The sequence below is a fragment of the Panthera tigris genome, chromosome D3 (genome assembly GCF_018350195.1).
Source record: "Panthera tigris isolate Pti1 chromosome D3, P.tigris_Pti1_mat1.1, whole genome shotgun sequence".
NCBI classification, from domain to species: domain Eukaryota; kingdom Metazoa; phylum Chordata; class Mammalia; order Carnivora; family Felidae; genus Panthera; species Panthera tigris.
In genome coordinates, this window is record NC_056671.1 from 75,002,806 (window position 1) to 75,015,369 (window position 12,564).

Consider the following 12,564-nt stretch of genomic DNA (forward strand, 5'->3'; position numbering starts at 1 on the left):
AGTAATACCTGCAAGTAAATTTCTCCAGCTTAGGGTAAATGTAAATAACTCGGAGGCTAGGGGGTCAAGGTAAGTCAAATGGAGACCACTAATTCTTAGAAGGCACTCACATACACAAAGGGAGGTCAGTAAATACACACCCTGGCTGAAATCTTGGCTCTAAAGGCCTACTTCCAACATGTCACTCTCACACAGGTACACTGCACACTCAAAATGGAAAATCCACCAGCTCTGCGACCAATAAATCATGTTGAGATTTACCAAAGTCGACATCTCTGTCCTGTTAAACCATCAAGACAAAAATGGAGTCTATATGGCCAAACCCAGATGTCTGGATACCTGTATTGCATATATACCCACTGTAACTTCTGTGGTCAGATGCAGCCGCATACATAAGGGAGGCTAAGTTACAAAGTTACTAACCAAACGAGTAACAAGGCCATTAAGAAAAGTAAAAAGCACCTGACTCAACATTAAAACGCATTAAATGAGCACTACGTGGATTAGCTGGATAGCCCCAACTGAAGTTTCTAAAGGTTTTACAGAAATGCAATAAGTGAAGAAAGCCAAAGTGTTCGGAAAATTAAGATTTTAGGTTTTCTAAGGTGCAAGTGACAGCTGGCTCCCCGGAAGGAATGGAACAGGCAAAAGCAGGAGAGGCTGCAGGAAGACTCCCACAGACTAGAAGGAACAGAGGTGGGCCACCCCAAGTGGCCTCGTCCGAGGATTCAGAAGGAACGGGTGTAGATCTCCCGGGCTGGAATTCGCGGATGGCCAGGCCTCCGTGCCCTGCAGAGACTCCCTTGCGCACAAACAGGGGAGCTGAGGCCTAACTGGGCAGCGGCCTGGGGCTGCGGCCAGCGCGGGACATTCCGGAGCAGGAGACGGCAAGGAGTCGGGACCCGGAAAAAAAGTGAAGGGAAAGCAGGCACGCACACGCGGGGCCCACAGGGCTCGCGCCCGGCCTCACCCTCGCATGGTGAACTTGACCACGGCGAGTCTGGAGCCCGCGCCGCTCAGCTCCGGCTGGAAATCCGGGTCGCTCCCGACCGGCTTCACTCCCACCATTCTCAGCCCGGCAGGGCGGCCGCGACGCCACCGGCTTCAAAACTGAAGAAGGCGACCCGGGAGAGGAAGAGCGGGAGGCTCAGGAAGGCCGAGGCCTGATCACAGGAGGTGGCGACCGCGGCGTCTTCCCCGGGACTCTCAGTGCCGAGTCACGCCAGGGAGCAGAGCGGCCGGGGTGGGGGGGTGGGGACGGGAAGGGGGGAGGGGAGAGGCGAGGGAAGGAAAGGCGTGCGGCGCCCAGCAGCCACCGCGCGGCAGGGCCGCCGGCGCTTGCGCACGTAGGCGTCATTTCCGCGCCGTCCGTTTTGGCTCCCAGCGCCCAATCCCAAAACGCGACCCCTGGCCCCACCCTCGGCTGAGGAGCCAGACCCAGGCTGTCAGGAGCCGCGCAGGCGCGGAGGAGCAGCAGTCACAAGCTGAGCTGTGCAGTGCGTTTTAAGTTCGCGTCATCCCTCCGCGGTTCCGAGAACCAGGCTTCTGCCGAGTTTCTCGGGGTAAGAAAAGTAGGTTCAGTGGCTAAGGTTTTAAGCCTCCCTTCCCCAGAAGTGCTTGAGGAAATACTTTGTCTCATATTCCGGGCAAAACGCCACACTAGACAAAATAGGCTTTAGGTACATTGATTTACGGCTCTCGTGACACAAGGGTGCTCTCTGTGCAGTCATCCACAAACTGTCATGCACCTGTCTTTAAGCTGCGCCTAAAAAAATGAAAGCACCATCCATCCTTCTAGAAACACAGTCTTGTGATAGACACCAGCAATAGTTAACAATAACAAGTTTGCAAAGGAAACGTTGGGACAAATGGGACAAGAGGATGGGACGGGGTAAACTTGCTAGAAGTTGTGGTCCCTGAACTGAATCTTGATGGAAGATAGCCAGGTGGTGAGAGGTGACGGTGTATTACCGGCAGAAGAACCAGCAGTGCAGATTTGTGTTTTAGGGGGGCTGATAACAATAGCTAATAGCTGACAAATTACTCGCTAAACAAGATACGTGCTCTTTGTGTATTTTAGCTCATTTAATCCTCCCAACAACCTGTGAAGTAGGTTCTATTATTTTATGGGTAGACTAATTTCCCCTAGTTCACACGCCTCATAGAAAATCAAATCAGCATTTAAGTTAAGGTAGGCTAACATCAGCGTGTTCTTTTAAATGTCAGAGTAGGTGACAAATGATTTGCTTTTGAATTTAGCTGGATGATGAAACTGAAGAGCAAAGTGGAGGTCTGATCATGCCTAGCTAAGGAATTTGTATTTTAACATGAATGCAATGAAGTAATCACTGGAGGGCAATTTTTTTTATTATTATTATTACCCAAAAAAAGTGTCTTTAGAAAAAATCCCGAGGTAGCAGTGAGGAGGATGGAAGGCAGTGAGACAATTTAGGAGGTTACTATGGTAACCCAGGAAGTGAGTTGTGGGAGCACCCTAAGTGGAAATGAAGAAGACTTGATATATTTGAGGAACAATTAGCAGACAAAAATCATAGGATTTCGTGACCAATTGGACCAATTTAGTGAGATGACAGAGGAAGTAGTCTAGGATAGCGCAAATATTTCAATCTTGTGGCTTTTTGTACTGGGTTAAGATGCCTGTATGACATCTAGGTAAGGGGCATAGTAGATGGTAGGAAGCTTGCGTCTGGAACTAAAGGAAAACAAGTGGGCTAAAGTTGTAGACTTGAGAGTCATGGGTTTGGGTGGAAATTGAATCCAGGAACACAATTGTCTCTGTTCTACTGATGACAAGGCTAACATTCAGAGAAGTGTGTAACTCATTCATTTATACAGTTGTGAGGCTGCTTAGCCCTCAAACATTACACCCAACATTATATAGAAACAGACTATATGTGTACATAGAAACTTTCATCAGATGTTATTGCAAGATGATGCTCTACTGAGTGATTTTTTTCTCTGTATTTTCTAAATCCCTTCAATAATTATAAACAGTATACACAATAAGAAAGAAAGCACAGCTGGGAGAAAAAAAAAGTGCTACACAACAATGCTACAAAAAAGGCCAAAGTTTCTGCCCTGCCCTAAAGAATAATATTCACAGTTAACTGGTCTCCTGTGAAATTTAGGTAATGGTTAATATCATTGAGAAAAAAAAAGCTCTTGGTAGAAGAAATTTCCCCCCAAAATGTTTCCTTTTTCTAAATTTGTATGTACTACCCTGAAAACCCCATTTTCTGGAATGTCCGTGAAAATTTTAGAAAAAACTTATTACCATTAAACCTCTGCAAGGATGACTTGTGATTATTCTTTTTTCTAAAAGTTCATTCATTTGAGAGAAAAAGGAAAAGAACATGAGTGGGGGAGGGGCAGAGAGGGAGAGACAATCCTAAGCAGGCTCTGATGTTAGCACAGAACCCTACGTGGGGCTCGAACTCATGCACTGTGAGATCATGACCTGAGCCAAAATCAAGAGTTGGACACAACTGACTGTTGGGTACCCCGACAGGTGCCCCAACTTGTGATTATTCTTTTTAAAAAAATTTTTTAAGGTTTATTCATTTTTCAGAGACAGAGCGTGAGTGGGGGAGGGGCAGAGAGAGAGGAAGACGCAGAATCCAAAGCAAGTTCCAGGCTCTGAGCTGTCAGCACAGAGCCTGACACGGGGCCTGAACTCATGGACGGCGAGGTCATGACCTGAGCTGAAGTCGGCCGCTTAACCGACTGAGCCACCCAGGCGCCCCAAATTGTGATTATTCTTAAAAGGATGATATGCTTTCTCCATTCCTGAGGTTAGCATATTCAGAAACGCCAAATATGCTGCATGTAAGCTCCTCCCACCCCATCCCTTACTTGGTGGGCATCACTATTAGATGACACCGTTTCCCGGGGTCTATCCAGCCTCAGCCTCAGAATTCCATTCAGTAGCACCCACTACCAGAGTCAGGATGAAACCTATTATTTGCCATCTCAGATCTTGCTGTAATTGTTACATCTGGAAATCCATGGTTCTCAAATGGTAGCGAGCCCATTAAAATGTGAGTTTCCAGTTTCACACCCAGAGATTCTGACTCAGTAGTGCTGGTGCGTGGCCCAGGAATCTGAATTTCAACAGGCATCCAGGGTAACTGAGGCAAGGAGTCCATATTTTGAGAAACATTATTTGATGCTACCTGTCGTGTACCATTTACTATGCATTTGGTATGCACAAGGTACTGTGATAATGCTTTGAAACACCTTTCTTCCAGGGACATCAAAAGGGAGATAAGGCACTTCTACAAAAACTAAAAATAAACAAGGTAAAATGTGGTAAGTGCTATAGTAGAACTGTAGATAACATACCATAGTGGTTGAGAAAAGGAAGAGAACATATCCAGCTGGAATGAGCAGAGGATGCTTTATAAAGGGATATGTTCTAATACTCAGACCTAGATAAACCTAAGAAGGAAATGCATAAACATCTTCATTCACAGAAATGACACCCAGCTTTTCTCTCAACTCATCAAGAATATAGTTTGCTTTAGACTCACCCATTTTTTATCAGTCTCAGTCTATCACTGGAGGAAGGCTTTCTATCATGACTTGTAGCTGCCATGGGCTCACTTTGCTAAATTTAAAAATAGATGTGATAGGGGGCGCCTGGGTGACTCAGTCGGTTAAGCGTCCAACTTTGGCTTCAGGCCATGATTTCAGTTTGTGAGTTTGAGCCCCACCTCAGGCTCTGTGCTGACAGCTCAGAGCTTGGAGCCTGCTTTGGATTCTGTGTCTCCCTCTCTATCTGTGCCTCCTCCAATCACAGTCTCTCTCTCTCTCTCTCTCTCTCTCTCTCTCTCTCTCAAAAATAAATAAGCATTAAAACAATTTTTTAATAGATATGATGGAGGTATGTCATCCATGACTTTCTCTCTCCCATAGCCCTTTTCACGTGGTAGATACAAAATAAGTATTGATCGAATAAATGAATGGCTAGGAAGCAAAATGCGTATGAGTGTGACTTAGTCCACAAAATGCAGGAGTAAAAGAAATGTTCTTTTGTGTTATATAACTCAAGTTCATTTTGACTCTGAATCCTCACCCTCCTGCTGTGTCCAACTAGAACAAAAACAACCTCATCTCCTCCTCTGCCTGATTTAGAAATTGTACCACATATCTGGGTTTAGAGTGGGAGTGGGGCTTTGGAGTGTAGACGTCTAGGAGCCCTGTCTCTTTCTACATACCCTCTTGAAGTCTAGCCCTTTCTGTTTCATGTGACTACCTCAGGGATTGGGACCTTTGTTTGAAGCTGCCTCTGGACCCATCTGCCTAGGTGCACCAGTGTGACATTTCTCCCTGGGTTTTTACTTCTTCCCTTCTCCCTTCCATAAAGACTTTCCCTTATGTTTTTATTAAGAGTTTTATAGTTTAACTTCTAGATTTATTTGATCCACCATCCACCTTTTTGAGCCAATTTGATCCTAATCACTTAAAAGTATTCTCATGATAGAAAAGAAAGACACAGTTTTCCAGTTTCATGTGTATTTGAGTGTTTGTTGGCAAGGCACTATGCAATAACCATACGATCTCTGATGTCAGTTGTTCTTTAAATGTAGTCCTCTTGTAAAAAGGTGGGGAAATGCCACTTTCTGATTTTTTTTGAAAAGCAATAGCAAGAATATAATGAAGAAATAACTTGTATTCTACAAAAGAAGTCCTCGTAAATTCCTCTGAGATATAATATACCTCTTTAAATAACTGAATTTGTATTTGCAAAAGCCCAAGGATACAGATTTATTGAATTCCATAAACCATATGAAATTCCCCCATTAACTTATCAAAGTTACAACCCAAAAATTCTGCATAAAAATAACATCTGCGTAATAGTTTATTGGTAACTAATTCCTGAAAAAACAGAAAACTTGTAATATTTTATATCAGCTTAATTCTTTAATCAACTGGGAAATTTATTTAAAAAATGATTTTAGGTAAGTTTTGTTTTATTCCTAAAGTCTTGAGGGAAAAATATGTAATGTATGTAATATAAATGTTAAATAGAAAGGACGTTCTTCTTCATCATTTCCAAACTCTAGTTTGCAGCCTATTGAATCTGAAAATTGAATACCATTTCCCATGGCTGTCCCTAGGTGGCGCAGTGTCTTTCAGTCAAAGGAGTATGATTTCCCCTTGGATATCAAATGCTTCTTTCAGTAATGCTGTTAAGTCCCCAGACGTTTGTCCCACCAACACTATATTCCTTAGTTTTGGACACTAGGCAGTGTTTGCAGAAGTGAGTTTTCTAGGAAGTCACAAAGTGACCTATCACTGTCATAAATCTCCTCCTGGAACATACTGAAGAAAGTTGCTAGCCATTCTGAGAGTCAGTTATGGGTATTTCCCAGAAATGCAAAATAGTTTTTTTATTCTGAAATTTATATCTGAGGTTCAGAAGTCATTAAACTGCACAGAGTTGCTATTAAGAAGGCCAGACAGACAAATATTTCTATCACTTAAGCCTCTGAATAAAAATCCATATTTTAATTGTTTTAAATAGTGAGTTGGAGGTTAGCATTAACTCTTTGAAACTACAAAACTACACATGGCTACACATAGCTATGTGTTCACTTAGTCACTCATAAAGAGATTTCTTTTTTTGGCTTGTGGTAGTATAGTAGATATTGTCTGGCTAGAATGTACAAGTCAGGAAGAAATGTCCCCCAATAAAGACTTTTGCTGTATTCAAAGGCCTTTCTCAGTTATGCCCTTGAGCAAACACATACACCAAACATACACATCCTCATCAATCAGTCCATGCTTGAGTGGCAATATGTGCATACTCTCAGTACCTCCGAGGGCCACGCACTGAAGACAGTCAATGAAAATAAAACGTAAGGAAGTGGCTATTTACCTAATATTTCCCACCAAAATTCAGCATACTAGAATCAGAAGAAGGTAGGAGGATCAGATCCAACTGGTAGAAAGTACCAAAGCATAGCACTTCTCACATTGCATGGCACTCATGGTGGATGTAAGCTGTCTCCCTGCCAGACTGTGAGCAATCTGACCACAGAACCCAGTCTTTGTGCTATCTGCATGGCCAGCTCAGCACAGTGCCCAGTGCCACTGGATGTTGAATAAATGACGCTTTCCACCATGGCAAATTATATTTAAGATATTTAAGACACGCAAAAGAAATTACTATTTTATGAAAATAGAAATTAGGTTCAAGTGCTCATAGCCACTGCCCCCTCCACCCAGATTATGGTGGAGCAAATGCCAGGTATCATATAATTTCATCTGTATTATGTTAGCCTACCTCTCTAGAAGATAAGGATTCCTTTAAAAAATCACAAGCCGGGCATCTAGGTGTCTCAGTAGGTTAAGCATCCGATTTCACCTCAGGTCATGGTCTCACAGTTTGTGAGTTCAAGCCCCGCATCATGCTGTCTGCTGTCAGTGCAGAGCCCGCTTTGGATCCTCTGTCTCCCTCTCTTTCTGCCCCTCCCTCGCTCTCATGTGTGCTCTCTCTCTCTCTCTCTCTCAAAAATAAACATTTTTTAAAAAAAAAATAAAAATCATAACCAAAATACCATTATCACACTTAAATGTTAACAGTGCTTCCTTAATATCATCAAATATCCACTCAATGTTAAAATTCCCCATTTTCTCTTAATTTATGGCTCATTTGAATCAATATCAAGAAAAGGTACATACATTGCGTTAGTTGATATCTGTCTCTTAACTCTTTTTTTTTTTTTAATGTTTATTTATTTTTGAGACAGAGAGAGACAGAGCATGAATGGGGGAGGGTCAGAGAGAGGGAGACACAGGATCTGAAACAGGCTCCGGGCTCTGAGCTGTCAGCACAGGGGCCCGATGCGGGGCTTGAACTCATGGACCGCGAGATCGTGACCTGAGCCGAAGTCGGCGCTCAACCGACTGAGCCACCCAGGCGCCCCTCTTAACTCTTGTTTATTACAACTTTATTTCTTTTTTTGTGAATTTTTATTTGAAACAATTCAAATGGACAGAAAATTTCAACAGCAGCAGCAGTAGTCAAAGAGAAGTAGCAGTAGTCAAAGTAGAGGAAGAGGGAGACGATGGTAGAGTGAGATGAGAAGGAGGGTCCACTTTCCTGCTAATCATTGACTGGGGAGTCCCCACCCGGGAAGAGTGTGCTCTTGGCTAACTTTGCCGTGCTCAGACATTTGCCAACGCGGCCCCCAGAATAGGTACCCCCACTGAAAAGCTGAGGAGACCTTGAAGAAGCTAACAGCAGGAGCAGGAAGCAAACCTTCTCCATGCAGCTGGGAAGTGGATTTTCCCAGAAGGAGAATCTGAACAGTGCATCTTGGTGTCTGCCATGGATCCTCTTTTTCCCACAGGTTTGGGGAACAACTCTTCCAGGGCTCTTGTGGTCCTTTCATCCTGACAGGGAAAAGAAGAGAGAAGTTAGTAGAACAGACTACAGCCCTTGTTGCTGCAGGACGTGACAAAGCTACAAGTCAGTCATCACCTCCTTCTTTACTATCCTGATTTCCCCTTGCTGATCCTGCTGGGCTCGTGAGGGGTCCCCAAGCCCTTCTTTGTGAGGAGCTCAAGCACCCCCAACCTTAACACCTTCACTCCTTCCTAGAAGGTGTAAGTATGGAGCAAATGGAGATATTTCTAGAAAAAGACATCCTGTTACTTAGAAGAAATTGATTCAAGCACCCCCAACCTTAACACCTTCACTCCTTCCTAGAAGGTGTAAGTATGGAGCAAATGGAGATATTTCTAGAAAAAGACATCCTGTTACTTAGAAGCAATTGATTTAGAAGTCATGAGATAGGAGAAAAAGAGAAGTCTCACCAATTGACTTTTGTGTCATGTAAGAAAGTGCAAAGGGGAGCTGTAAAAGAGGATCACGCAAAACCATGCAAAGAACACTTCCTCACTTACTTGGGGCACCCGGGTGGCTCAGTCAGTTAAGCATATGACTTCAGATCAGGTCATGATCTCATGGTTCGTGAGTTAGAGGCCTGCATGGGGCTCTGTGCTGACAGTGCAGAGCCTCCTTTAGATTCTCTGTCTCCCTCTCTCTGCCCTTCCTGCACTCCCTCAAAAATAAATAAATAAAACTTTTTTAAAAAAAGAACACTTACTAAATTATTCTGCTGCAACATGATAAAGTGGGAGGACCCCCAGTAGTAACATGAAGCCCCCAACCATGACATGACTTGTAGGCAAATGGGTCCACTAAGGAAAGGACAGAATTAGCAAAGTATTAGGCCCTACGGGGAACACCAAACCACAGATTTATAATCTAGAGGAGAAAAAATGATAGCACACACGAAACAACCTGGAAATGACAACAATAATGAAGCCACTGTTAGACCATTGGGCAAAAATTTATAAAGTGGAGGAACAAATTTCCTTGCCTTTTGAAGAACTAACTTGGAACTTAGGAAGTTCAGGAAGTATTGGTGTGTTATAGGGTAATTGCTACTAAGCTCTGAAGACAGAGTTATACTTAAGTTTTTGTTTTTGTTTTTAAAGCCCATACCTTTAAAACATGGCATGTGGAAATTTTTGACCCTTACCCCATGGTTTCCATTTACGGTTCATTTCTGGTAACAACTGTACATTTTTGGTTAAAACAACAGTGATGACAACTTTTTATTTGTCTTTGCAGCTGTCTGTCTTTCCCACTCAGTGTCCATGATGCATTGCTGCCAGCTGATTTTTGTGGCCAACACATCGTACAGTAACTGCCCAGTGAGCCACACTCTGTACAATCCTCTCTCCCTGAGCACACGTGAAATCTGTGACTTGCTTCTAATCAGGAGACTATGGCAACAGTGAAGGTCTGTCACTCCCTTCATTGGGTTACTATCTACAGATTTATCTATATCTATCCATATCTATAGCTATGTAACTCCAACTTTCTTGCACACACACAAGAGAGATCCTTTTTGCTGACTTTGAAGAAGTGAGCTGCCATGCAGTGCAAGGCCTTTGGTAAGGCTCAGGTGGCAAGGAGCTGTAGGTGGCCTGTAGGACCTGAGTGTCCTTAGTCATTTATCCACAAGGACATGAATCAGATTTAAATTCTTCCCAAGCGGGGCTTCCAGATGAGATTGCAGTGTGGCTGACCTCTCAACTGTAGCCTCGTGTGATCACAAGCAGAAGACCCAGTTAAGCTGTGCCTGAACACCTTTCCCATGGAAACTGTGAGACAATAAATGTGCATTGTTTGAAGCCACTAATTTCCTTGGAAATTTGTTTTCCAGCAATAAACACAAATGTAATGTTGTTAGGAAAAACACCACTCTACGTATCCATCAAAAACCTTCAGTACCTTTTCATTTCCTTTGGAATAAAGCCCCAAGAGCCCATAAGGGCCTTTGAGGCCTCTCCTTATCTGACCTTATTCTATTTTTCCCATGTCATTTTTTATTACTGAGTTTAGGCTGAATCTGAGGAAGACTATATCAACCTCTGAGAGCGTTCCAGGGCAAATATCACCCATTGAAGGAGTCCTTCACAGGGCAGAAATAGCAAAGTCTTAACACCACAGTTTCCCTTTGCATCCCCTTGCTGTCCCCTGTACTTCACTTCTAATTTCACTTTCTGTTTATTCTACCTGTTTCTATACATTCATGGTTTGCATTTCATATATGTTATACACACACACTCACACTCATATTTTACTTTTCATATATGTTACGTGCATACACACAGTTGTTTTTCATTTCAAAACCAGCAACAAAATTGTTTTCCTTTCCCAATTCTTCCTATTCTAAATCCTGTCCACTTTTGTAGACCTCTGTGGAATCTGATGTGATTATCCTTCCTCACCTCAACCTAGAAGCAACTCGTCTTTTTTCCACGACTCCTTATGTACTCCTTATTTCTCACACTGTGCTATATTATAGGCTTATATCTTGCGTGGGGGAGGATTTTCCATTCTTTCCATCTGCCCAAACACTTTCCAATTTTGAGAGAATTCCTTATTTTTTGAGCCTTGGTGGGAAGCACAGCCTACTTTCCTCTACAGAACTGAACTTGCCAAATTCTTGCTTTCTCGGCTCTGCTTTCAGTTAAGGTTCAATAAATATATGTTGAACCGAATGTTTTGGTTGTGCAAATCTTTTCAGATTTTTATATAATTCCTCCAGGTGACAGGAATGAATAAATTATTTATTAAAAAAATATACTCAGGATCAGCTTACTGAAGGTACAAATCTTAACTTTCAGGAAGGTTACACATGGAAAACATATATACGTGCATATAAAAATGTGTGAATTTTTCTGAACCAGAAGAATTTTATTCCTTTTGAATCTTTATTTTAGTTCTGCAGCTCAGGAGATTACACGCATTTATTTATATATAGACTTTGGCAATACATTTTGTAAACTTGGCAGAGAGGGGCCAGAGTGTTAGTAGTCAGAAAGCTTCTCACTAATCTTCCTATTGACCTTTTATTCCTAGGAAGGTAGTTGAAACACAGTAATTTTGTAAAGTTTAATTAATATTTGTTGAATAAAAGTCAGCTTTATCTAGGAGAGACGTTTTATAGATTTCCTTTACAACCCAAACAAGCTTTAATGAAGTCTAAGCTCGTCCCGTGGTAACCATTCTGTGCTTCCTATATTTCCAAATAGTTCTTGTAATTTGTAAAGGAGATCATGAACTTAACAGTTTAAATGTATTCATCATCACAACAGAGGAAGTGAGTATATGGAACCAGCTGTCCAAGGAATTAATTTCTTCTATTTAACACAATTTCCCTGCTCTTCCCTTGCCCCCACGTGTTTGGAAGGCAGATAAAGTTGAGGAAAGTTGTAGAATCCCAATTTGCAGTATAAGACGATTTCAGAAGTGCTGATTTTCAAGGGTTCTATTGACTTCCCTGGTCAACATTATGATTTAGTTTTTCTCCTAGTGGCAGCAGAGCTGGTCTGTACAAATAAACAGCATATAGGAAACAACACCCAACACCTAAAGAATGCTAAAAGGCCTAGTGAAGGAAGAGGGGGAATGCCCCCCAGAACACTGATGGGTCTGCGATGTGTTGCAGGGAGGAGGATTGTCTAAACTGGAAAGAAGGGAAGGGGGGAAGGTTGTCATTTGCAAGAATTATAAACTGACAGAAAGCCTTTTGACCAAACCAATTCCTAGCTCTCTTTTGATATATTAGCAAGGAAATGCTCTTGTCTCAGGGAGTTGTTTCTGCCCTGTTCTAATCCCCTAATCTCCTGCTTCAGACCCATCCCAATAGGATTTCGCTGTTCAAGGTTCGGTCCAAGGACCAGCGGCAAAGGACGTTCGTTACCTGGGAGTTCGTTAGAAATGGGGGATCTCAGCAACCCACTTCAGACCTACTGAATCAGAAACTTCATTTTGACAAACTCCCCAGCTGATTCCTACATACGTTTTACTTCTGAGGATTGCAATAGAATTCTTGTCCTATAAATCCATTAGTGAGATTATGAAGAAAAAACAAAGCTATGGAATGAAAATCTTTTCTGTCCTTTTAACATAACTGACCATTGGCCACCAGCATTGCACCAGTTTTTCCCTTGGCT

The 12,564-nt window shown here is 42.5% G+C and overlaps 1 protein-coding gene and 1 long non-coding RNA gene across 2 annotated transcripts in view; one reads left to right on the forward strand and one right to left on the reverse strand.

Annotated features, from left to right (window-relative positions):
• Positions 1–1,249, reverse strand: part of TXNL1 (thioredoxin like 1) — a 33,177-nt gene extending 31,928 nt beyond the window's left edge. The window contains exon 1 of the mRNA XM_007080476.2: positions 971–1,249. Within this exon, the coding sequence (XP_007080538.1) occupies positions 971–1,068 (98 nt within the window). The 5' untranslated portion in view covers positions 1,069–1,249. The remainder of the gene's footprint in view (positions 1–970) is intronic.
• A 127-nt stretch (positions 1,250–1,376) lies between these two features.
• On the forward strand, positions 1,377–10,233 carry LOC102952803. Its single transcript, XR_006209852.1, has 3 exons — positions 1,377–1,562; positions 8,379–8,742; positions 9,668–10,233. It is a non-coding gene; the product is annotated as an uncharacterized LOC102952803 (long non-coding RNA).
• Positions 10,234–12,564: the final 2,331 nt, after the last annotated feature.